The sequence below is a fragment of the Eurytemora carolleeae genome, unplaced genomic scaffold (assembly GCF_000591075.1).
Source record: "Eurytemora carolleeae unplaced genomic scaffold, Eaff_2.0 scaffold1259, whole genome shotgun sequence".
NCBI classification, from domain to species: Eukaryota; Metazoa; Arthropoda; class Copepoda; order Calanoida; family Temoridae; genus Eurytemora; species Eurytemora carolleeae.
Window position 1 is genome coordinate 11,228 of NW_019397147.1, and position 25,936 is coordinate 37,163.

At 34.5% G+C, this 25,936-nt stretch overlaps 3 protein-coding genes across 3 annotated transcripts; 2 read left to right on the plus strand and 1 right to left on the minus strand.

Annotated features, from left to right (window-relative positions):
* Positions 1-344: 344 nt before the first annotated feature.
* On the minus strand, positions 345-11,493 carry LOC111712337 (astacin-like metalloprotease toxin 5). The gene is made up of 12 exons (XM_023486916.1): positions 11,443-11,493; positions 11,040-11,072; positions 9,553-9,581; positions 8,984-9,046; positions 8,296-8,376; positions 7,477-7,520; positions 6,603-6,651; positions 6,404-6,512; positions 4,714-4,761; positions 2,526-2,588; positions 2,326-2,417; positions 345-1,573 (listed from the first exon to the last, which is right to left on the minus strand). Exons 1-12 carry the CDS (start codon positions 11,446-11,448, stop codon positions 1,303-1,305), a joined length of 888 nt encoding a protein of 295 aa, XP_023342684.1. The 5' UTR covers positions 11,449-11,493; the 3' UTR covers positions 345-1,302.
* A 6,245-nt stretch (positions 11,494-17,738) lies between these two features.
* On the plus strand, positions 17,739-19,745 carry LOC111712330 (uncharacterized). Its single transcript, XM_023486905.1, has 4 exons — positions 17,739-17,825; positions 18,465-18,539; positions 18,812-19,019; positions 19,600-19,745. Exons 1-4 carry the CDS (start codon positions 17,811-17,813, stop codon positions 19,671-19,673), a joined length of 372 nt encoding a protein of 123 aa, XP_023342673.1. The 5' UTR covers positions 17,739-17,810; the 3' UTR covers positions 19,674-19,745.
* Positions 19,746-23,594: 3,849 nt separating this feature from the next.
* LOC111712331 (uncharacterized) lies at positions 23,595-25,892 on the plus strand. The gene is made up of 5 exons (XM_023486906.1): positions 23,595-23,744; positions 24,133-24,275; positions 24,916-25,014; positions 25,367-25,457; positions 25,888-25,892. Exons 1-5 carry the CDS (start codon positions 23,651-23,653, stop codon positions 25,890-25,892), a joined length of 432 nt encoding a protein of 143 aa, XP_023342674.1. The 5' UTR covers positions 23,595-23,650.
* The last annotated feature ends 44 nt before the right edge of the window (positions 25,893-25,936 follow it).

Here is a 25,936-nt window from a genome sequence, read left to right on the forward strand (position 1 = left end):
TATTAGTAGTTTTTAACAATTTTCTCCTTATAGACGCAACAGATAGAAGTAAGATTAGTAGCGATCAAAATCGCCTTTTTATCGCATTAAGTCTATACCCCCTTTCATATTTCGCGAACACTCCCTTTAAGTCTCAATTATGACTTTAAATATATCAATGAACAGTAATCACATCAATTGTGCAGTGTGCACAGACCCATTTCACGTAATTTTTAAGCTTTTGGTAAAAATATATGAAAAAGAAAATGTTGTCTTAATTTTCCACAGTTTTAAAGGTCTCACTGTAGTTAATTTAAAACATCTCTAGTAACATTATTTGATAGTTAAATGAAAATTTTTGTCATTTTTTCATTTAATGATAGCAGAATATATGAATGATTTAGTTAGGCTTTAAATGCACTGTATATTTTATTTTGTACTTGCACTGTCCAAATCTCAGAGAATATTGAGTTGGTACATTTGGATTTGGATTTGGAAGTACAAAATTTAGTATCCAGTGTACATTTTTAGGCTTAATCAATAGTTTATTAAAGAGGTTTATTTATGGTCGCAATAAGGTTCCCTGAAGTTTATATATGGTTGATATTGAGTCACACAACAGGTTATGCACGTAGCTGACATGTCGATTCAATGTCATATTTGGTTATTTCAAGGTTGAAAATTTAAAAGGTTGTACAATTTCAAGAATGACGTTATATGACAACGTTGAGAATGATGTCAATACTCAATACGACGTTTTCTAGTGCGACATTGTAACAACGACACAAATAGTGAAACACTGTAACAACGCCACAAATGTTGCAACCTTGTAACGACGCCACAAATAGTCCAAAGTTGTAACAACGCCACAAATAGTGTGATCTCACATCGATAAGAGGTTAAACATGATAATATACCACGTTATATCTGCTTGTCAAGGTTGCAAAGGCAATGTGAGTTCAACGTTTTGTCGAGATGTGATCTGCATCTGGTTCACTTGGTTTTGGGAAAAAATCAAAAGATAATTTTTTATTTTTATATTAATGTCATTCATACAACTAGAACAGATTTCATAACAATGATTTTGACTTTTAATTTACAAAATGCAATGTTTGAATGGCATCGTTGCAATTAATGCCCTTAAAATTTGTTGCTATTTTACATAACGAAATAAATGTTTTAAAATTGTTTAATAATTGCAGCATACATATTGAAGTATTGAAAAAGATATTTCTAAAAATAAGATTAAAAAAAGATTTACGTACCAATAATGTTTCTAATAACTTTCCGCATTTTGCTAATAAGCGTTTTGATACTTTAACTTTAAACGTTGTTACTAAATTCTGCAAATGATGTATTTAAATTATAATATCTAAAATATTTACCAATGCCAACTTTATTATTGTGCACTGTACTTTGAGTTTTATTTCCAATTAATTCTCTCTTAACTTGCATGTTATTGAAGCTATAGCGCCTGCCACGTGGTCCCTGCGCATAACCGCCATGGGGTCCCTGCGTATTATGTTGAATTCCCCGTAATTGTCCAAACATGGTTCTTGTATTGCGTACTTTTCTCTTTGGACAGCTGTATGCACTAGTTTTCACATAAATATCTTTAATGGTAGCTAAATCTTTAGACTAATTTGACCTAATTAATTGAAACCATGGCCTTCAGAAACGATGGAGAAATGAAGGTTTCAAAAAAACAAGCCACTCTATAAATGGAGGGTCGCTTAAAATAATGCATTTATTCCATTTAAGTATACTTAAATCAAATGAAAAAAAATATTTAAAAATTTCACTTTTGCCCTTATCTAAAAAAGTTTCATTAAAAAAGTTTCATTAAAAAGCTTAAATCAACAGTGCCTTCAGTGTAAAAATAGACTGTTCCTGACTAAGATTACCAAGAAAGTAACTTAACAGAACGTGGATGGAACGATTGGAAAACAAATGAATGAGGATGGAACGATCTAGCTGAAGGCCCTCGTTGTAAAGCGAAATGGACAATTTCAAAATAGTTAAAGCATGCCCAGTCCTACTAGGGACATAAGTTTTCCATATATATAGTTTATCTAGGTAACTAACACAACTAATTGCTTTTTTAATTGTTAAAAATGCAGAAATATTAAAATTGTAGTATTTTATTTATCAACAAATAAATACTTGAATATATCCCTCCGAAAGCTAACCAGAACTAGATGGGATAAGGGACAACTTTTTTTTATAGAAAGGTTTTGCTGTTAATTTAAATAGGTTTTTAATAACCATCTGCAGAACAAAATATAAAACCTGTATCTATAATTTTATGTTAATAAGGTGAAGATATGACGATAGATAAATATATTCCTGTTGATAAGTAGTAAATCATATGGGGAAAGAGAAATGTTGGGCTTCGATAGATTGCAGGTGCTAGGGTTCTTTGGAGTCATGGAGGGACCCTAAATATCATGTTTACATTAATGATTCAATCAATCGGATTATAAGATTATAACGCGGCATTTTTTTCCACGCACTACCTTTGAAACTATTAGAGGCAATTTTACTACCTTTCCTCTAGAAAAGGCCAGATCTGAGTAGTGTAGAATAGAATTGCAGTCATAGGGAACATTCTTAAAAATATTTCTATTTCCTCCGTTAGTTCTTTGTTGCAGTTTTTGTTTCTGTTTCTGGTCCAAATAGAATTTCTGTTCCTTGTCTTGTTCCTGTTCTCGGTCTAGTTCCTGTTCTAGGTCTAGTTCCTGTTCTAGGTCTAGTTCCTGTTCTAGGTCTAGTTCCTTTTCTAGGTCTAGTTCCTGTTCTTATTAGAGAAAAGACTAGAAGAACTGGAAGAAGATTTGGTTGAGAGAGGATACAGGAGAAGATCATTAAATCTTCCTTCATGGATGTGAGGAAGATAAAAAGAGAGCAGGCACTGAAGAAGGTTGTGAGTAGCAGGGTAGAGAATGATAGAACCAGGTTTATTGTCAAATATGACCCTAGACTGCCTAGGTTCTCTGAAACTCTAAGATCATCCTGGAAGACTCTAATAGAAGATCCAGTAATGAAGAAAATCTACCCCTCTCCTCCTATGGTATGCTACCAGAGAGTGGAGAATTTGAAGGATCTCTTGGTTAAGTCTAAACTTCCAAGTAGACAGGGATTCACAAGGGAAAAAAAGATAAGGTTGGGTTTAAACCCTGTAATAAATCTCGCTGCCCTGTATGTGAACAGATGGGAAAGAATTCTGTTGAAGAGGTGATAATCTCGGCTACTGGAGAAAAGATGAGGATTAAGGATAAGCTGACCTGCTCCTCCTCAAATATTATATACATGATTACATGTAGGAGAGGAGGCCGAGTTTGTCCTTCCCATCCTCAATATATAGGAGAGACAGGGAAGGAGGCTAAAGAAAGGCTGAGGGGTCACAGAGGCACCATTACACAGCTAGGACAAGAAAATACCCAGGCTCCTGTAGGTGTACACTTTCGTGCCCCTGGCCACTCCTATGCAGATTTATCCTTCATTCCAATAGAGAAGATCAGGTCCAGGGATAGCATGGTCAGGAAGGTCAGGGAGTCATACTACATCCAGAAATTTAACTCAGTGAGGTCAGGACTGAACAAGAAAACATAATGCTAATTGCAATATTTTTTAAAAAAAATTAATTTTGTTTGTTTTAAACTGTATGTATATGTATTACCAACAGTACCTTATAGTGTTGATCGAATTCATGTATTTGACCGTTTTGTCGACGAATTCTAACCCCTTCAACACCCCCCCCCCTTCCCCCACTGCATACGCCCATAAACTAGTCAATCCTTTTCCAGTCATTTAAATACACTTCAAAAGAGTAAGGTTCGGTTTTCTAATTTTTCTTTTAAGTTTTATGTGTTTTGACAATATTCATTTTGAAAAATTCCATTTTACATAAAAATATTTTTATTTTTGTTCTCTTCTTTGTTTATTTTAGTTGCTGTGCTTGTATTTTTTATTTTTATTTTTTATTTTTTGCTTATATCTGTTATATTATAGGACAAACTCCTGATGATGCCAAAGTTTTTGGCGAAATATATTGAGAAGAAAATGATATAATTCTAGTGCTAGAGAGTAGGGTTGGGATTTGTTTAAAAACGATCTAAAGTGTTCTTAACCTAGTTCCTGTTCTTAACCTAGTTCCTGTTCTTAACCTAGTTCCTGTTTTAGGTTTAGTTCCTGTTCTAGGTCAAGTTCATTTTCTGTTCATGTTCCTATTCTGTTCCTGTTCCTGTTCGTTTCCTGTTCCTGTTCCTGTTCTGTAAATGTTCCTGTAAATGTCCATCTTCCTGTTATGTTCATGTTCATGTAAATGTTCATGTTCTGTTAAATGTTCATGTTCTGTTCATGTTCATCTTCTGTTCATGTTCCCTGTTCTGTTCATGTTCCTGTTCTGTTCATGTTCCTGTTCTGTTCATGTTCCTGTTTATGTTTGTGTTCCTGTTTATGCTCATGTTCCTGTTTATGTTCATTTAATTTTCATGTTCATGTTCATGTTCATGTTCATGTTCATGTTCATGTTCATGTTCATGTTCTGTACATGTTCCTGTTCTTTTCATGTTCGTGTTCTGTTCGTGTTCTGTTCATGTTCCTGTTCTGTTCATGTTCCTGTTTATGTTCATGTTCCTGTTTATGTTCATGTTCATTTTCATGTATGTTCTGTTAATGTTCCTGTTCCTGTTTTGTTCATGTTCTGTTCTGTTCAAATATATGTAAACTTACATTAGGTAAATAGAATGGATCCCAACTAAAGCTGTTCCATTTAGAAATCTAAAAGAAAATTTGTTCGTTTATAGAGTCTGCTTGATTCACCCAGTTGGTAATGTACGTTAGGTTGGTTCATTTTTGATTATTTTTTGGTTTGTATTTGATTCGTTTTTTTGCGTATATTTTCTGTCTAGGGTAAAGCTTTAGCATAATTGGAATAAGTCCGAATTTTTTCAACATTGTTTATTTTATGTATTTTATCTAATAAGTGCTACATCAAATGTTTACCCTGACAGAAAATATATGCAAAACAAACAAACAAACAAAACGATCCTTAAACGATCCTTAAACGATCCATGACCGATCAAACAGTCCAAAATTGAACGTTTTATATCGATCGCTTTTGGATTGTTGTTTTATATTATTTCTCTTTTGGACTAAAAATATTGCAAAGCAAGCTTTATCAGAACGCAGCTAGGAATCTTTGAAGCTTTAATATAATTTTCTTTTCTAAAAGTTTAGTTATGTAAAATTATGTACAATTTTGACAAGAAATAATATATAGGTATCTACCTCTATATTAAGGAAATGTACATATTATATGTATTTATCTAGGTATCTACCTCTATATTGAGGAAATGTACATTAATGTATTTATCTAGGTATCTACCTCTATATTGAGGAAATGTACATAAATGTATTAATCTAGGTATCTATCTCTATATTGAGGAAATGTACATAAATGTATTTATCTAGGTATCTACCTCTATATAGAGGAATTGTACATTGATGTATTTATCTATATACTACCTCTATATTGAGGAAATGTACATTTATGTATTTAACTAGGTATCTACCTCTATATTGAGGAAATGTACATATATGTATTTATCTAGGTATCTACCTCTATATTGAGGAAATGTACATATTATATGTATTTATCTAGGTATCTACCTCTATATTTAGGATATGTACATTAATGTATTTATCTAGGTATCTACCTCTATATTGAGGAAATGTACATTAATGTATTTATCTAAGTATCTACCTCTATATAGAGGAATTGTACATTGATGTATTTATCTATGTATCTACCCCTATATTGAGGAAATGTACATTAATGTATTTATCTAGGCATCTACCTCTATATTGAGAAAATGTACATTAATATATTTATGTAGGTATCTACCTCTATATTGAGGAAATGTACATAAATGTATTAATCTAGGTATCTACCTCTATATTGAGGAAATGTACATGAATGTATTTATCTAGGTATCTACCTCTATATTAAGGAATTGTACATTGTATTTATATCTTGGTATCTACCTATATATTGAGGAAATGTACATTAATGTATTTATCTAGGTATCTACCTCTATATTAAGGAAATGTACATTAATGTATTTATCTTGGTATCTACCTCTATATTGAGGAAATGTAAATAAATATATTTATCTAGGTATCTACCTCTATATTAAGGAAATTTACATTAATGTATTTATCTAGGTATCTACCTCTATATTAAGGAAATGTACATTAATGTATTTATCTTGGTATCTACCTCTTTATTGAAGAAATGTAAATAAATATATTTATCTAGGTATCTACCTCTATATTAAGGAAATTTACATTAATGTTTTTATCTAGGTATCTACCTCTATATTGAGGAAATGTACATAAATGTATTAATCTAGGTATCTACCTCTATATTGAGGAAATGTACATTAATGTATTTATCTCTGTCACTTCTCTGATGTGTGTGAGGGAAGCCCAGGGTGTGCAGCAATTCATGCAGAATTAAACCAATAGACCTAAAAACCAAGAAATTGCATATTTCCGGCCTTTAATACATCATTAAAATGAAAATAAAAAATTAATATGATGAATAAGATTATATTTACTTGTGATCATAGGGATTAAGACATGACCCTGAGACGACTAATCGACCACCTAAATTAAACACAAGTTTCTTAATAATTTTCTATTTCCTGGTTTCATTCTGCAAACGGAAAAATTCATGTTTCAATTCTGTAAACCGGAAAAATTTTAATTTAGAAGATAAGGATAGCAAAGATAAAATGGGTCAGTAACATTTCGTCTAGTACACTTTCGTCTAAGTTCACTTTCGTCTAGATCATTTTCGTCTAGTTCTTTTTTGTCTAGTAACCTTTGGTCTAAGTAACATTTGGTCTAAGTAACTTTTGGTCTAAGTAACATTTCGTCTAAGTAACTTTTGGTCTATGAACAAAATAAATGAATAAAATGTTTTTTAGTTTTACATAGGTAGTTAAAAAGAAAATTTACATGATTCTTTGTTGTTGTTGTTGTTTACCATTGACCAATAGTAGCGTATGAATGAATATGGGAGTGATATAGTACTTTTGACAACCATTTTTTATGGGGCAAGGTTCACATTCTACAGAAGATTGTTACATCTTTCTATAGACGCACTACTTCACGGAACCATCTCATTTAGACAGTTTAGTTTTAAACCAAATTCCTTACTAAAGATTACTTATACCAAAAGTTACTTGAACAAAATGTTACTTACTCCTTTCTTCAAGTTACTTAAACCAATTCTGTAGTTTTAGACCAATTTACTTACTAAAAGTTACTTAGACCAAATATTACTTAGACCAAATGTTACTTAGACCAAATGTTACTTAGACCAAATGTTACTAGACCAAATGTTATTAGACAAAAGTGTACTAGACGAAATGTTACTGAGCCAATTAAAAGTATATAAAGGAAAAAGATTTAAATGTATAGCTTTGCCTGGTAGAGGTCCAACATTAGCATAGGCTCTGGGAGATCCACATCTGAAGAAAACAAAATGTAATTCATTTTTTCTAGTTTTAAAGGGACTTTTTACGTAATTTAACGACAGGGTCCTTTAAACCTTTAACCTATCCCTATTTAATTTTGGTTCTCTAAAAAAGGGATTTATGTAGATTGTAGAAAAACAAGGATGAAAATTGACAGAAGACCGAAATTCTTTCTCAATTTTACACAGATTAATCCAAAGAGAATAGAATATATATTAGAGTGGAATTTAGACAATCCCTCGGTATGAATTTTGTCAGTCTCTTTCAGCCTGAAAGGGAGTTTAAAAAACATGCAAATGTTCACAAATTATATGCAGTAGAGTACATTAATACAGTATGTTTCCTAGACTATCCATTTCAATTTCGATTTTTTTAAAGCTGTTAAATAAACTTATAAAATGAATTAGGTGAATGAAAAACATCATTTGATTTATAGTTACAACGGAAAATCATCGTTTGTTAAGTGAAAGAAATAGAGTCTATGTGAAATGATCATTGGTCAAGTATGAAACCTGCCTATTTCATAATTTGGTTTTCTTCCAGGGCCCAAAAGGTTATATAGCGCAAATATGCGAAGTTCACATGCAGTATGGAAACAGTACAACAAAATTTCCGTTTTACACTTTTTTCTACTAAATTCCACTCTGATATATATTCTATTCTCTTTGGATAAAACTTTAAAGGGTACCATTGTTAACCAGGCATGCATCCCTCAAACTTGAGAGTCACTTGGATTTACTTCAACAGTCCCTTTAAGAATAATCCCTACCTGGTTCCCAACTTATCACAAGGGCATTCTCTCTCCACGTTGACCCAAAGCTGATCTCTCCCAGCTACATACGGTTCAAACCTAACAAAGTTATCAATCAATACATTAGGGCCCGAAGACCTGAAAAATGATTCAATTAAGCTGGTCTGTATTTGATGTTGTTAAAAATGAAAAAGCTTTAACAGTAGCTTGAAAATTTACTGAAATGGCTGTTTAAACATAACACAATTTACCTGTATTATAATATTTCTTTAATACCATCATTTAGTCTCATCATAAACCTCAGATTTATTTGGATCTAATTTCTTGTAATACTAAAGGTTTACTTGCTCCGCTAACATTTACAACATTCGTGTTATAATATGTTATAGTGACCCTCAATGCAAAGGTAACAATGCCCGATTTACAACGGTACCCTGAAAAGCTTTGTCTTATAAATTTAAATATCCATGATTTTGTTCATTTAAACTGTTTATTTTTATTTGCGGTTTCTCTGTAAAAGGTTACTTGAGGAAGCCCTGATCAAATGTCAGAAATACTAAAGAAATTAAAATAAACACCTCCTTTTAGAGTCAGAAAAACGACTCTATCTTTCACATTTTTGACCAGGGTAAGGTTTGTAAATTGAAATTGCATGTAGGGTCACTTAAAATTAATATTTACATGGAATATTATTAGAATGTTCTACCTGACACAAGAAGCTGATTCTAATATTTTCATGGATTTTCTTACAACTGCTATATCCACCTTACTGTACATATCCAGCTCATTTAGTCAATAATTCAACCAATTGTGAACTTGAGCTGCAATTTTAAAATGACATCCCAGGTAACAATTCTCAGAATTTATTCGGAGAAAATTTTCGAGAATTTTTCGGGAAAAAATCCAGAGAAATTCTCAGGAAACCAAAAAGTCTCTGAAATTTGGTACCTATTTTGGAGAATTACGTAAGAATTTCCGGGGGATCAGTCACAAGAACATGTTCTAAAAACTCTCCATAAATTCTCCACTTTTGTTACCTGGGATGGTATGTAATTAGATATTAATAACATGACGTTATTGTTGAATATCATGACATGATATGTTTTGTTACCTGGGATGCTATGTAAATAGATATAATAACATGACGTTATTGTTGAATATCATGACATGTTATGTTGAAAAAATGCATCTAATATTTAAAAACACAGCTGTCAGCTCCTTTTATAGAACGAAATCTTAATTTTAATAAGCTTTGTTATATAAAAGAGCCGTTTCCTGAGACTCCCGTCCAGTCGGTAGAAAACCTTAGAATAATTGATTGATGAAATCTTATCTTCAATGTATAAATTATATGTGTATTTCACTAAATTTTACTCATATCACGTCATATTAGAATGAATTGTTTTCAATCATAACTATTCTTATTAAAAAGCTATTGAGAAGACCACAATGTGTTAAATATTTTATATGCTGCCGTATAAAAATTTTCTTTTCTTTTACTAGAGCTGCAAAAAATCAAAGCTATATAAGCTACAAGGTCACAATATCGTACCAGTTATATCGCATAAATTTTACGTCTATACTTCACAGTAAAATCAGCAAAAAACGCTAAAAAAGACTCTTTGCCTAGTACGGTCATTGAAGTGTCGTATAAAGGAGCAACAAAATATTTCCCCCCCCCCCTTATTTTTCTGCAAAGAATCCCCCCCTCATTCCCTCTCTTGTTAGCTTTAAAAGGAAAGTTGATTGTCAAATAGTTACAATGGTATTTTCTGCACTATTATAATCAACCTTGAGTTCTATACTGCAACAGTCGTGACTATTTATGCACAAAAGAACTACGAACGCTGTATGTACACAAACATACGACGGTCGGCACACGATGCATTTAATACAATTGAGGATACAAGGAGGGGACGGAGTTACCGTCCCCTCCCACCCTGACGGACTCAGGTGGGGAGTTACCCTCCCCCTGAGATTTTGAGGCAAAAAATGTCCCCAATAAAAGTTTTAGGCAAAGGATTCAGGGTTTAAGGACTGCACAGTGTTAGGAACAGGAAAAAAATAGGAACGTTAAGCAAGGTACAAGTGAGAAACAAAAATGAGAGAACTAGGAATTAGGAATGAAAATTAAAGAACTAGGAACGTAATTCGTAAAATATGAAATGATGATTAACACATAAAGGTTCAAAAAAAGGAAACATACATATGAGCAAAAAATGTCATTTATACTTTACATGAATTAGGAATAATATTCAAAAATAGGAGCATTAAGCAAGTTAAGATAAAAAAACTACTAGGAAATTTATATGCATGTAAATTCAAAATTAGGAACGTTATTGAATTTTGATAAATGAAAAGTAAAAAATCTAGTTTATTTAGTCTTTTAGTCATTAATTTTGACACTTTTTGCGTTTTTCATGTTAAAAAAAACGTTTCGTTTTTTTGTACCACCCTCTCTGGCTTAAATCCCATATATGGCCCTGATTAAATACATTATAAGATGATTGGTCAAAAAATAAAAATAAAAAAATTCTTGCCAAAAATCTGATTTTCTAATTTCTTTTTCTTTGTAACCCAATTTCGGAGACCATTGATAATTCAATCTATGACTTCTGGTAGATCAAATGATACAGTTTGAAATATCAGTAAGAAAGGTACAGGGATTAGCTTGCGACTAAGAGTCTTTTTCATGTGTGTACGTTTATAATATTTAGTCTAGATCAATAGCTTTATTAATACCCCCCCCCCCATATTCTTACCTGCCCTTTCGGCCATATTCTTTTAAACCATATCTAAAAATAAAAAAAACATTTATCAAAAACGGGTCAAAAAAAATTCAGAGGCGTACACAGGACCCCTCCCCTGGATCAGTGAAACCGTGATTTCCAGGTGGTGTTTAGTCCTCCATACGTGGTAAGCCCCCCCCCCTTAACTGGACTGCACTGACCTTTACTGCACTGTACTGTACTGAACTTTACTGTACTGTACTGTAATGGGCTGTGCTGTACTGTACTCTACTGTTTTGTATTGTACTTTACTGTACTTTACTGTACTGTACTGCACTGTACTGTACTGTACTGTACTGTACTGTACTGCACTGTACTATTATTTACTGCATTGTACCGTACTGTATTAATCGATACTATGATAGTAGTGGTTAACCTGCATAAATAATTCGACGAAAGAAAGAGGTGCTGTGGAGGTAGAGCAACTGACAATCAATCAATCAATCAACAATTTGTAAAGAAAACAAGAGCGTATACAAGGGGCAGGGGGACGTGCCCCTCCCTAGACGTATTTAAAGTTGGAGTACCTCTAAATTCCAAGGTTATGGAAATACAAAAACTTTTAGAAATCATTCCTTAGTTTTATTCATAGTGATATTCAAGGTCATAATGCAAGGAATGTTATTTCAGAGGTGTACGCATCTTTTGTACTGCAGTGTACTGTCACTGGGCAGTAATGTAAACACAAGACGGATGTAAAACTCACAGCCTGACTTCGGATCCATCTTTCACATAAAAATTCATTGAAATATTCTGGTCATAAGAAACTATTATGTGAATTTTCAAAATTATCAAAATTCAATGCTTTTAACCTCCTCGGATACTAAACGAACACTGATGCATCTATTCTTGTTTACAAATTCCGCCCAGAGAGAACTGGTTTCAATTTGTACGTAGAGTATACGCAACTGCAATTACTTTCCTTGCATTATTAACTCTAAATAACTGTTTACGCCCTTAATATGGAAAAAGCGGGCTATTTGAAAACGTGAATTTTAATATTTTATCTTTAAAAAAAAATCCAGGAATGAGCATAAACGGTTCTTTAACTCTATGAATAAAACTACGAAATTATTTTTAAAACTTTTTGTATTTCCATGCTTGGCTGGGGCCTTACCATACTTTTTATTCAAAATAGTTATTTTTTGTTGATCGATCCTTGGGGTAGCTGAAACATTTAAATGTTCTTTATTAGTTTTAATGATATTTTTACATTATTATTACAAGGACGATTATAAAAACTATTTTCTGCATAATGTCCATCTCCCCCTCTTCTCCTATGCATTATTCAAAGTTGTCGAATTCTTCTAAAACATTACATAATTGAAACGATATCCAAAAATATGGCTGAAGTATCAATTTTAATTTTAGAGATAAATAAGTTTTTTCCGCATGGTTTTCAATCTGAATGAAATTCAGCTAAATATTAGAACTTTCGCCTCTAGGATTATAGGAAGATTGTAATGTTTTTCTTGGGGAGGGGGGGGGGCGTCTGAATATTATTCAGCTTTGGATCAAAATAGATTATTAACATTAATGATTAAGACTTTCTTACAGGAATTCTTCTTTTATGTATATACACTGGCAAAGAAAGATTAAAAATATCTAAAATTTGATTTTTAAAAATTTGCTACTCTGTATAAATTTCGCGAAAATCTGAAAATGTAAAACAATCACGACTATCAGTTTTGCAGGGCATGCAACAGTTAAAAGGTAAAAAGAAAAGCACACTTAAAGCATATGTCTATACATATAAACTCGGGCTAGTTTGGCTTTTATCCAATAAACGTCAAAACGGCTGAACTGATTGGGAAAGCTCTAACCCCTTTATCTTTGCAACCTGGCAGTTCCAACCTTGGATCTAATGTCTAATATCTAAGGCTTCCGAAGTTCCGACATTATATTCACAAATATAGAGGTGAGACATCCTCTTAATAATTTTCATCCAGATTTAATATAATCGATCTTTGTTCAGAAATCCAAATACACTTAGATATAGCTTCCTAAACTTTAATTTTGTTTACAAAACTTTCATATGTAAATGAGAGAAATGCAAGACTGGACTGCAGTTTTAAACTGAATAAACTCTGAATGTTTGTACGCAAATGACGCGGTTAAAAAGATTAAATGACGCGAAAGAAGCAGATGACAGGGAAAAGTATTCTAAACTTGGTCATGCAGTTGGGTGGACTACAACACCAACACCAACAGTCAGGAGTGGCTTACAATATATTCCAGAGGGAGGGGGATTATTTGAATCATTGGGCGCCGAATTCCCCCCCCCCCCCTGGAATTTTATTTCTAATCCATGAACAGGTTGGGAGGTTGAAGATGGAAAGTGTTCGCAAGATTTGAATTTTTTTTAAAGAAGTTACTAAAAATCTAATCTCTCTTCATACTTTCGTAATTTTTCCAAGGGGGGAGACGTCCCCCCAATTTTAAAGGAAGGGGGACTTTCTTTGCTTTAAATGTTAAAAAATGTTTAAAAAAAACTTACATTTTCTAACCCCAATATCTTTGCAACCTAATGCTGTAAACCTTTGATATTTCAAACTTAGACTATTTGATCTACCAGAAGTAATAGTTTGAAATATCAAAGGTCTAGGAAAACGGGTTGCTAAGTTATAGGAATTAGAAAATCTGAGTTTGAGGCAAAAACTCAATTCCTTTCCAGAAATGATAGCTTCTAATGAGTTGCGATAGCAATACTTATTTAGCTGAGCAGTTAGCACTGAACATTTTGGTACATTTTTAACAATTGTAAGTTTTTCGAATAATTAACCTTTAAATGTTTCTTTCTTTTATTCTCAAATGTTAAAACTGTTAAATGCTTCTTCAACTAAAAAGTTTAATTAATTGCAAATATAATCTACAATCAAGGAAACATCCAAGGTCAGATGTAGAAAAAATTTATGATTCTCATAAACTACATCAACAGTAAACTTTCAAATCATTCTACTTAATAAAATCATTGTTGTATTTGCATCCGCAGGAAATTAGAAAATATTCCGGATTTCAGGGGTAATCACTCAGAAAATAAACTTTTTATTAGTTTTAATTTCGTTTTTTTTTGTCTGGTTTAGTTTTGGATAGTTTACTTTTGCATTTTATCCATTTCATCCTGATTTCTGGTATTCTCACTAAAACTAATTAAAGCGGAAAGAGGATTAAGAGAATCAAGGATATTTACAAGGTTCTAGTAAAACAGGATATTAAGGAGAGGAGAGAAGGAGGGATGAGGATGTTATAGTGAGGAGAGGAGGAGGAATGATAATGGTATATTGAGGTAAGCAGAGGAGGAGGGATGAGGAGGGTATAGTGAGGAGAGGAGAGAAGGAGGGATGAGGAGGGTATAGTGAAGTGAGAAGGAGGGATGAGGAGGGTATATTGAGGAAAGGAGAAAAGGAGGAATGATAATGGTATATTGAGGAAAGGAGAGGAGGAGGGATGAGGTTATGGTATATTGGGGAGAGGAGAGGAGGAGAGATGAGGATGGTATATTTAGGAAAGGAGAGGAGGAGAAATGAGGAAGGTATATTGAGGAGAGGAGGAGGGATGAGGACGGTATATTGAGGAGAGGTGGAGAAGAGAAATGAGGATGGTATACTGAGAAGAGGAGGAGGGATGAGGATGGTATACTGAGGAGAGGAGGAGGGATGAGGATGGTATATTGAGGAGAGGTGGAGAAATGAGGATGGTATACTGAGAAGAGGAGGAGGGATGAGGATGGTATATTGAGGAGAGGAGGAGGAATGAGGATGGTATACTGAGAAGAGGAGGAGGGATGAGGATGGTATACTGAGGAGAGCGAGGAGGAGGTATATTGAGGAGAGGAGGAGAAATGAGGATGGTATACTGAGAACAGGAAGAGAAGAAATGTGGATTGTATCTGAGAAAAGGAGGAGGGTTGAGGATGATATATTAAGGAGTTAAGAATAGAATGAATGAGTTTGAATACTGGGACACTGTGTCTAGTTGCAGTAATCCTGTAGCAAATACCTACTCAATAACAATTTACTTGAGACCTATCTATCCAGGTCTAGTCGTTACCAAATCAACCAGGACCAGCTCCGGACTCCCCAATTCTAAATGTCACAAAGACAATATCTCAACCAGGCTTTAACTCCCTGGTTCTAAAGGACACACAGTCCAAGTCTCAATCAGGATTAACTATCTAATTCTGAAGGACACCCAGTCCATTAAAATTGCTGCACAGGCAATTTCTCAACCAGACTTAACTCCCTGGTTCAAAAGACACACAGACTGCTCATCCTTTATAGCGCAATTTAAGTATGTCGCATGATTTAAGCTAATCACGATAAGTATTCAATTGAAATGCAGTTACAGTGAATAATGTCGTTATGCCTAAGTTTAAAACATTAAATCATTTATGAAAGTACAACTTACTGCAAGTTTACAGAAGATCATGTTTAAATGCTTTTTGCTACAGTCCTCTGTATACTGGGACACCATGTCTAGTTGTAGTATTCCTAAGTACACTGGGACATCGTGTCTGTAGTTGCAGTAGTCCTCTATATACTGGTACACCTTTTCTGTAGTTGCAGTAGTCCTCTGTATACTGAGACACCTTGGCTGTAGTTGCAATAGTCCTCTGTATACTGACACACATAGGCTCTAGTTGCAGTAGTCCTCTGTATACTGGGACACCTTGGCTCTAGTTGCAGTAGTCCTCTGTATTCTGGGACACCTTGGCTCTAGTTGCAGTAGTCCTCTGTATTCTGGGACACTTTGGCTCTAGTTGCAGTAGTCCTCTTTATTCTGGGACACCTTGTCTAGTTGCTGTAGTCCTCTGTATTCTAGGACACCGTGTCTGTTTTGAAGTAGTCCTGCATATACTGGGACACCTTGTCTAGTTGCAGTAGGCCTCTGTATTCTGGGACACCTTGGCTCTAGTTGCAGTAGTCCTCTGTATTCTGGGACACCATGTCTGTAGTTGCAGTAGTCCTTTATAGATTCTGGGACACCGTGTATGTAGTTGCAGTAGTCCTCTATATACTGGGACACCTTGTCCAGTTGCAGTAGTCCTCTATATACTGGGACACCTTGTCTAGTTGCAATAGTCCTATGTATACTAGGACACCTTGGCTCTAGTTGCAGTAGTCCTCTGTATACTGGGACACCTTGTCTAGTTGCGGTAGTTCTCTATATACTGGGACACCTTGGCTCTAGTTGCGGTAGACCTCTGTATTCTGGGACACCGTGTCGGTAGTTGTAGTAGTCCTCTGAATACTGGGACACCGTGTCTATAGTTGCAGTAGACCTCTGTAAACTGGGACACCTTGTCTATAGTTACCATAGTCCTCTGTATACTGGGACACCTTGTCTAGCTGCGTAGGCCTCTGTATACTGGGACACCTTTGCTCTAGTTGAGGTAGACCTCTGTAAACTGGGACACCTTGTCTATAGTTGCCGTAGTCCTCTGTATACTAGGACACCTTGGCTCTAGTTTTGCAGTAGTCCTCTGTATACTGGGACACCTTGGCTCTAGTTGCAGTAGTCCTCTGGATACTGGGACACCGTGTCTGTAGTTGTAGTAGTCCTCTATATACTGGGTCACCTTGGCTCTAGTTGCAGTAGACCTTTGTAAACTGGGACACCTTGGCTCTAGTTGCAGTAGACCTCTGTATACTGGGACACCGTGTCTATAGTTGCAGTAGTCCTCTATATACTGGGTCACCTTGGCTCTAGTGGCGGTAGACCTCTGTATACTGGGACACCTTGGCTCTATTTGCAAAAGGCCTCTGCATACTGGACACCTTGTCTAGTTGCAGTAGTCCTCTGTACACTGGGACACCGTGTCTGTAGTTGCAGTAGTCCTCTGTATACTGGGATACCTTGGCTCTAGTTGCAGTAGTCCTCTGTATACTGGGACACCTCGACTCTATTTGCAGTAGACCTCTGTAGACTGGGACACCATGTCTAGTTTCAGTAGGCCTCTGTATTCTGGGACACCGTGTCTGAGTTGAAGTAGTCCTCTGCATACTGGGACACCGTGTCTATAGTTGCAGTAGACCTCTGTAAACTGGGACACCTTGTCTAGCTGCAGTAGGCCTCTGTATACTAGGACACCTTTGCTCTAGTTTCGGTAGACCTCTGTAAACTGGGACACCTTGTCTATAGTTGCCGTAGTCCTCTATGTACTAGGACACCTTGGCTCTAGTTGCAGTAGTCCTCTGTATACTGGGACACCGTGTCTGTAAATCCAGTAGTCCTCTGCATACTGGGACACCGTGTTTATAGTTGCAGTAGTCCTCTGTATACTGGGACACCGTGTCTGTAGTTGCAGTAGTCCTCTGCATACTGGGACACCGTGTTTGTAGTTGCAGTAGTCCTCTGCAAACTGGGACACCTTTTCTGTAGTTGCAGTAGTCCTCTGTATACTGGGACACGGTACACCGTGTCTATAGTTCCAGTAGTCCTCTGTATACTGGGACACCGTGTCTGTAGTTGCAATAGTCCTCTGCATACTGGGACACCTTTTTTGTAGTTGCAGTGGTCCTCTGTATTCTGGGACACCTTGTCTAGTTGCAGTAGTCCTTCCTACATTGTACTATCTTGCACAAAAGAACAAAGAAAATGAAAAAGCAATCTGAACAGAATTTATTCAATTTTAGAAAATCTTTCTTCCTGGAATTGAAACTGAAATTGATATTTTTAAATTCCAGCTGTTCATTGAATATAAAATAGGAAACAACATCTTTTAAATCACTGCTAGCTGTCATAATGTTAGTCTCACTGGTATTTTATTTTAAATTATACAAAATTTTAGAATTGGAGTTTAATTTTTTTTTTTTAGTTTACGTCACATTTTTATGCAGATAGAATAAAAAATTCTGCAGTTCCTCTGAAAGAAAGTTTTCAAAGCTATAAAGTTGTATTATAGCAAATTGGATCTTAATGAGATCATTTTTCGAATTAAAAATGTTTTTTCTAAAAATTTAATCTGCAAACATGTAACGTACGTATAAAAATTGTAATTGGTTTAATCATATGTAATTATTATATATGTAATAAATATCTATTTTAAAAGAGATCATATTTAGGGTAATCTGAAAATAAATATCATATTTCTGTAAATCAAAGTACCCTTGTAGGCATGTACAATTCACACTGGATCTAACCTACAGAGTTATTCTTTGAATTTAAAGATTTGAAGATTGAACTAAGGTTCTGCCATCCATTATAGTTTTTTGATGATATATTAAAAGATTTTTAATAAAAATAAGTTTACACCTCCAGAGATCTATGAATATAAGAATTAAGAGCGAACAAAATCCGTACAGTCGTCTCTGAAGTCTCATCCTTGTATAATGTATTCATGATCTAGGAAACTAAATTTATCAATAATTGAACTTCAGAAATCATTCTTGTGTTTAGGTTTCTATTTTCATCCTGACTGTAGGTCTGGGAGCAACAGCTGATGGATTACTGGTGTCCCAAAAGATGAGACCAGTAAGTTCTTTAAAAATCTTTAAAAAAAATTTTACCTCGAGCACACTCCACATTTTTTGGATAACCTATTTTTACAAACAAAATAAGGTTTCTTAAACTTATCGAGCAGTATGCTTTTAATATTCTGTGAAGGATGGTTTCTTGGCCTAATATACCCTTGGAGTCCTTGGAAAAATGCTTTAAATACAATAGAATTTATTGATTAAAGCTTTGCATTAAACTGTTTACAATTAGAAGGAAGGCTGACAAATATTACATTGTTTTAATTGTAGATTACCGTGTCCGCTGAATTGCAAGAGGAGTTTAGAAAGCTGAACAGGTATTGTAGTTCATATGGCAGCTCATACAGTTCAGGATACTCCTACAGTAACTACAGACCTTCTTCATACAGCGGCTACAGCAACTACAGACCTTCTTCATACTACTACCCACAACAACAACAACAAACAAGTCCGTTGTCTGGCCTCGGGTCCCTCGTAGGTCAGTTAATTGCATATACCAGTATATTTGGTTTGTCTTTCAATGTCCTTTTAGTACAGTGAAACCCTTAATAACGAATACATCGAAAAAATTCATCAAATGTCGTATTCTTCACTATCTGATAATGGAATGTTGCAGATATTTAGTTTTTTAATTAAATGATTATATAGAACTCTTTAAAACTGGTTCCGCATATCCATGGCTATTTATTTATTTTCGCAAATACTGAAATTCACGTAATATAGTATAAAACTCATTGAAAATTGTCAAAACGACATTTAATAAGTTCTTCCGATGTATTCGTTTTTAAGGGTTTCACTGTAGCTCACCATGCTGGAAGTTTTATATCTATTTAGAATCAAAATAATTTGATTAAAATAAGGTTGATTTTTTGGAAAATCATTTAATAAGCCATTATTAGATTGAATGTGATGCAAAAGACTTAATTCAAATCGTCATGTTTTAGAGTTTCAAGTTGTCTTTACAGTCTTATCTTTTGTATGAATGTAAATTTCAAATACTTATATCCATCAGTTAAATTGAAATATAACTTTTTTGAATTTTATTTATTTTTTTTTAGGACCATTTGTAACTGGTGCTGCTGTTGGAACAGGAGCTTCTCTGCTTGGAAGTTTCCTTGGAGTTGGAAAGTGAAACAAAGTTCCAAATCCTAATTATAAATGTTATTGAAATGCTTTTCTCTAAAAATATAAAAATTTCCTTGCATTCTAATTTTCATACGGTGAGGGTAGGCGATTATATCAATATAATAAAGACGACTTTTTATTGAAGTTTTAATTGTTAAGAAGCTTTTTTTTGAACTACAAGTGTGCACATAATTGTTGAGAAGCTTTTTTAAGTTGGCATATTCTCTTTGTTTCCTTGTTTAGTGTATCCTCGCCGTTTAAAAGCTTGATATAAATAAAAATGAAAATCTAAAGTCGTCTTCATTATATCAATAAATTTTGGGTTGGTTGGTTAGTGTGTGGCACCAGTTCTTGATAGATCACTGAAGTTAAGCACACTTTTCCGCAGCCAGTAACTGGATTGGTATCCAGACTGGTGTTCACCGGTTTGATTCCCGCACTCCTCACAAACCTGTGGTTTCAAAAGCATCTGAAGCCAACATCTGGTTAAGCAGTTATGACCACCTGACGGATGTAGGAGGACAGAGGGGCGGCTGTTAACATCTCTCGTAGTGAAAGGGTGCGTGCGTGCTTACTATTCAACAATAAAGAAGCTTTAAATCATAGAGAATAGAATATATAGAGAGGAATTAAAATAATCTCTCGGTATGGATTTTTTCAGTCCCTTTCAGCCTGAAAGGGAGTTCAAAGCGTACAAATCATGTAAATGTTCACAAATTATATGCAGTAGAGTACATTAATACAGTATGTTCCCTAGACTATTCATTTCAATTTCGAATTTTTGAAACTATTAAATAAACTTTATAATGAATTATGTGAATAAAAACATCATTTGATTTATAGTTATAACGGAAAATCATCGTTCGTAAAGTGGAAGGCATAGAGTCTATGTGAAATGATCATTGGTCAATTATGAAACCAGCCTATTTCATAATTTGGTTTTCTTTTAACAATAATTTTAGATTTTCTATAAAATGATATTCCAGGGCCCAACAGGTTATAAAGCACAAATATGTGAAGTACACCTGCAGTATGGAAACAGTACAACAAAATGGCCGTTTTACACTTTTTTTCTAGTAAATTCCTCTCTATATATTCTATTCTCTATGCTTTAAATGGATTGATCCATGTGAATGATGATGAAGAGAGGAAAGGTTGACAGCAGGGATAGTCTATGGTTGCCAGCTATAGGCACCTGGAGGTATCCAATCCGGGCTTACAAATGATTGGGAGCAATGAGTGTGATGTTTCCAATAAGTAAGGCACCTTGGCCTCATTCCCGTACATCGGAAGAATTCCTACACTCTAATACTATCCTCAGGCCTAAGAAGCCTTAGGCAGCTGGATTCTTGTCAGCCATCTTCTCAGAATAAATGAAGAGTGGACAGATGAATGTTCTGCCAGATTACAACAGTAAACTTTTGCAATAGAAAAATTCCGAGATTCGATTATAACAACCCGATCATGTCCTGGGAACAAAAACATCTCTTTTAAAACATTATTGCCCACCACCATAGTTTAAAAAGTTTGGTGTGTTAGCTACAGAAAGCGAATGTATATAATGTTTTAAATAAAATATAAAGAATTTGGCAGCTGTTGACCCATTAATTCTTAAAAAATGTTTTTTTTTTTGTCATAATGCTACAATATAAGTAATGCTCTGATGCACAATACACTTGATATTAGAAAAAATTTAAGACTTTTAAAGGGACTGTAAAGGAACAATTAAAGAGGGTACAGGCTGAAACCTTGGGGCTTTAGGAGTTGATTTCATAAACCATGGCGAGTGACTTTTACAGTGAAACCACAATTGAGAATAGTCAATTTAAGGATTTCTCCTTCATTCATTAAAGGTTAAAGGGTTCGTTGTGATTTGGAAATGTCAAGCTAATAAATGCATGTGGCTCAATTGGAATTACATCTTTACATCACTTCGCAGTAAATTAGTCCATGCTTCAAATCGACATCATCAAAACTATTTCATTAATATTAATTGATTTTTAACTAATTGTTATGTGCACAAAAATAGGTCACATTTTAGATGGTCTTTATGCACAGAACAGAGATTATAATAGAAAGAAAATTAGACAATTCCTTGGTATGGAACCGGTACAACAAAATGGCGGTTACACTTTTTTTGAGTTAATTAATTCCACTCTATATTAATCTATTCTCTTTGTCTATACGTTACTCAAACTAAACCAAAATGCTTTGCATGAAACTGTTGACAATAGAAGGAACGTTTGACACATCCTCTAATCTATTAATGTTCACGATTACAATCATGTGAAAGCTATCAACGCCACTACCACATGGGCGCGATCTCGGTAGCTAACAAACAATTGCTATCAAACTATAGCTCTAAATGCCACACAGGAACACAAGGGTAGCTATCAAACAAGCTATCAAACTATAGCTCTAAATGCCACACAGGAACACAAGGGTAGCTATCAAACAAGCTATCAATCAAGCTCTAAATGCCACACAGGAACACAAGGGTATAGCTATCAAACAGGCTATTAATCCGGGCTGTATGAATGCCACACAGGAACACAAGGGTAGCTATCAAACAAGCTATTAATCCAGGCTCTGAATGCCACACATGGAATTAAGTGTAGCTATGGTAAAAACGTTTGCAAATAAATAATGCTTTGTGGGTTCGGGAAGTAACGTAACCAATTCTTTTGGATTCCGTCATCTCCGTTTAGGGACAAAAGTAAATGTCGTCTTTTTAATAATCAGTTTAGGATCAAAGTGTACACTACCCGGGAAGTTCAAATTACTACTTGAAAACTGAACAGTGGCCGGGTCAAGAGTCCGGTATCTTAAGAGCGGTATTAGCTAATACCGCTCTAATACCACTCTTAACACTAACACCGGTGTTTAGGAAATACGGATTCATAAGTCGCTAATGCTGCCTAATTTGTGGCAGGATTATCTAGCCTAGAACAGACCGGTATTAGCACAACTTATGAACGCGTAGGGTAGATGATCCTACCAACCAGGATTAGTTAAGAGTGCTATTAAGGGACTCTTGACCCGGCCTCAGTTGAGAAAGGGTTATGGAGTACATTATAGCTGTGTACACATTTGAAATTCTTCTGTTTTGAATGTGAAAATTGGCTCGGATTCAAAAATGTCGTTACTAATAATACTTACAGTTTTTCTTTCCCTGTTTTTATTTCAAATGTGGGGGTCTGTCGTAGAGAACGATTTTTGGGGTCTGTCCTAGTATACGATTTTTGGACCCCCCCGGCCCGGCTCCATCCTATCAATTTTGTACACCCGATAACTTAATTTTCAGCAAAATTATTATTGTTTATTTTTTATTATTTTAGGGATGATTTCTTAGTGAACGATTTTTGGACCCCCCTCCCCCTCCGATCAATTTTGTACATAATTTTTTATCTATTTTTAAAAAAGACACATGGATAAAGTTGGTCTTGTGGCCGCAGCGCCGGCCCCCTAGCCTGTCCTAGCTGCAGCGTTCAGCCCCCTAGCCTATCCTAGCCGCAGCGTACGGCCCCTAAAGTCTGTCCTATCCGCAGCACTGGGCCTTGAAAGTGTCTTAATCTAACCTAACCCTAAATATATACTGATTTTTTGGGTATTTTTGAAATTGAAGGTCTATACTGGCCGAGGCGCTCGGCTCCCTAACCTGTCCTAGCCGCAGCGCTCGGCCCAAAAATTGTCCTAACCAAACCTAACCCTGAAATACCACTAAATAATTATTTTTTTCAATATATTTAAGATCTAGGTATAATTGTTCTCTAGGATAATACCCAAATGTGAAAAGCATAACCATAATGTTGATGGAACGCTTAACAATTTAATTTTAATATTTAAGTCATTTTTTTCATTTTCCACAGCGAATTCATAAATATGAAAAACAAAGTAAACTAAAATGTTATTGAACATGTATTTAACATTGAATGATTTCAGAAAAAAAAATTCTGTGACCAATTATACAATTAAAACATAAACATGAATGAGAAGATAAAACCATATTTAATTATAAAGATTATATTGGGTGTTTTAATACTAATAGCAGACTTTGTCGTTGGAGTCAGACTACTCAGTAAGTGTGAACTTTATTTTTATTTAACAAAGAATTTATTAAAAATAGTCGCTAAATCTAACCTGCACCTATTTTGATTTAAGTTGCCAAAGTAAAAACTGGACAAAGAAAAGTAAACCCTAAATAGATTTTAACCACACAAAGGGATTTTTTTCTGATAACTGCTGATAACGTCTATTCCTTTTCTTTAAACGGAGATCGTAACTTATGTGCTGATATTGTGAATCTTAAATGCTCAATCTCGGTGTCCATTGTGGGCACTTTTAAAAGGTTTCTCTTTTTGGTATAACCATCACTGCCGATATCTCAGAGAATAAAATTTATCCATTGACCCGCATAAGATGGAGATCATAGCTTGAAGTTCAGTTTTTAAATGATACTAATTAAGGTGGAGGGTATCTTTTGTGGGGTTTATTGACCCTTGGTTGTATCCTGACCGGGGTGCTGGTCTCACTGCTAGTGGTCTGCCTGGGCAGGTGCAGCACGGGGGACTCCATGTCTTGCAGCAAGTTCACCATTCTTACACTCAAGGTTTTATTCTTTATTTGGTTGGTTTAATGGGCTGTCGACGATGTTTAAAGTTAAACTCTATTATAAGAATTGCATGCATGCTTGATTCACAACGGTACCCGGTAAACCTTTGTCAGGGTAAAACTGAGGAGGGCGTTTTTGTGTTTCTCTCGGAAAATTGATTATTGTTATTTGGGGTTTCTCTGGAAAACTGACTCGCGGATTTTTGATAAGAATAAAATTTTCATAAGTTAACATTCTATAAGCTAGAAAAACAATGAAATCTTCCTTAGTATTGCTCTGAGAAAGGTTTAAGGAGTACCATTGTGAATGACGTATGCAACCCTTCAATCAAAGGGTCACTTAATATTACTTTAAAGGGAGTTTTCGCCAAGGACTTAAAACTTAAAAGAAAAATGAAAAATTGGACATAAACTGGTCATAAACTGGCCATTAATTGGCCATTAATTGGCCATTAACTGGAAAATTTCCCATATTTTTTTTACTTTTTTGGTTTAATTCATTAGTTTATGTATTTGTCCTCAAATCAATTTTTTTCCTTTTGACAATTTCGGGAAATATATTTTTCAAGAGAAGGGGGGGGGGGGAGGAAGGATAAGTCATTGTATTAAAGGCATTTTAATAACTTCCCTCTGCCAAGGTTCATGCTGAGCTCACTGGTGCATTCTTCCACTCTGGTCCCCAGATAGTAGTTCAACTTGCAGTATTTTGGTCTGGAATATATTCACATGATCTACAGGTTCAAAACGTGTTTCAAATCATATTTTTCTTAAATGACTTTTTTATTTGATAAATTGGTTGTGATTTTGGTGTTTTCCATTTACACACTTTTACGAAAATTGAAATTTTCTGTAAAACCTAGATAGAGATTTAAAGATTTAGTTGAATTTGTTCCATTTTTTAATTTAGAAAGTTATTTTTTAATTTAGTTTTATGCATGTTTTTTATTTTTGTCGATAAATAATTGTCATTTGTTTTTGTTCAAAGAATTTGCTAATCAATTGGAATTTAGATTTGTATGTGATGTTTATTTTTTATTGATTGATTTATAATTTTTTTGATTAAACTTAATTGATTGTTTGATTGATCAGGTTTATACTGAGCCTGGTACATCATCTTGGATGTTTGCTTGGGCTGAGATATTGAGTCCTGCTCTCAACTTTATTTCATTAGTCTATACAGGTAGGACTACAGTATTGACTACTGATAAGTCTATACAGGTAGGACTATAGTATTGACTACTGATAAGTCTATACAGTTAGGACTACAGTATTGACTACTGATTAGTCTATACAGGTAGGACTACAGTATTGACTACTGATTAGTCTATACAGGTAGGACTACAGTATTGACTACTGATTAGTCTATACAGGTAGGACTACAGTATTGACTACTGATTAGTNCCCCCCTCCTGTCCAAGCTCTCTCAACTCTAAGCTGTTCAATACTAGTACTGCTCCACTGTTTAGCTGTTCTATTATAAAGACATGTATGTAAACGTATTATTCGTTATCGATACGTTTTTTATTCGTTCTGGTTTTTGATTCGTTTTTGATACGTTTTTTATTCTTTTTGATACTTTTTTCAGTCTTTTTGAATATACTTTCTCTCAGGGTAAAAACTCGACAAAGTGTAATTAATGATTAAAAAAAACGTGAATTT

Bases quoted from the DNA above. Each gene is read 5' to 3' on its own strand.
- LOC111712330 (XM_023486905.1), top strand. The intron at 18,540-18,811 runs GTAAGTTCTTTA...TTTTAATTGTAG, and splicing joins TGTCCCAAAAGATGAGACCA to ATTACCGTGTCCGCTGAATT. The intron at 19,020-19,599 runs GTCAGTTAATTG...ATTTTTTTTTAG, and splicing joins TGGCCTCGGGTCCCTCGTAG to GACCATTTGTAACTGGTGCT.
- LOC111712331 (XM_023486906.1), top strand. From the start codon at position 23,651: ATGAATGAGAAGATAAAACCATATTTAATTATAAAGATTATATTGGGT. The intron at 23,745-24,132 runs GTAAGTGTGAAC...ATACTAATTAAG, and splicing joins CGTTGGAGTCAGACTACTCA to GTGGAGGGTATCTTTTGTGG. The intron at 25,015-25,366 runs GTTCAAAACGTG...TTGATTGATCAG, and splicing joins TATATTCACATGATCTACAG to GTTTATACTGAGCCTGGTAC.
- LOC111712337 (XM_023486916.1), bottom strand. The intron at 6,513-6,602 runs GTAAATATAATC...CTTGGTTTTTAG, and splicing joins CTTAATCCCTATGATCACAA to GTCTATTGGTTTAATTCTGC. The intron at 2,418-2,525 runs GTAGTAAAATTG...CATGATATTTAG, and splicing joins TGGCCTTTTCTAGAGGAAAG to GGTCCCTCCATGACTCCAAA.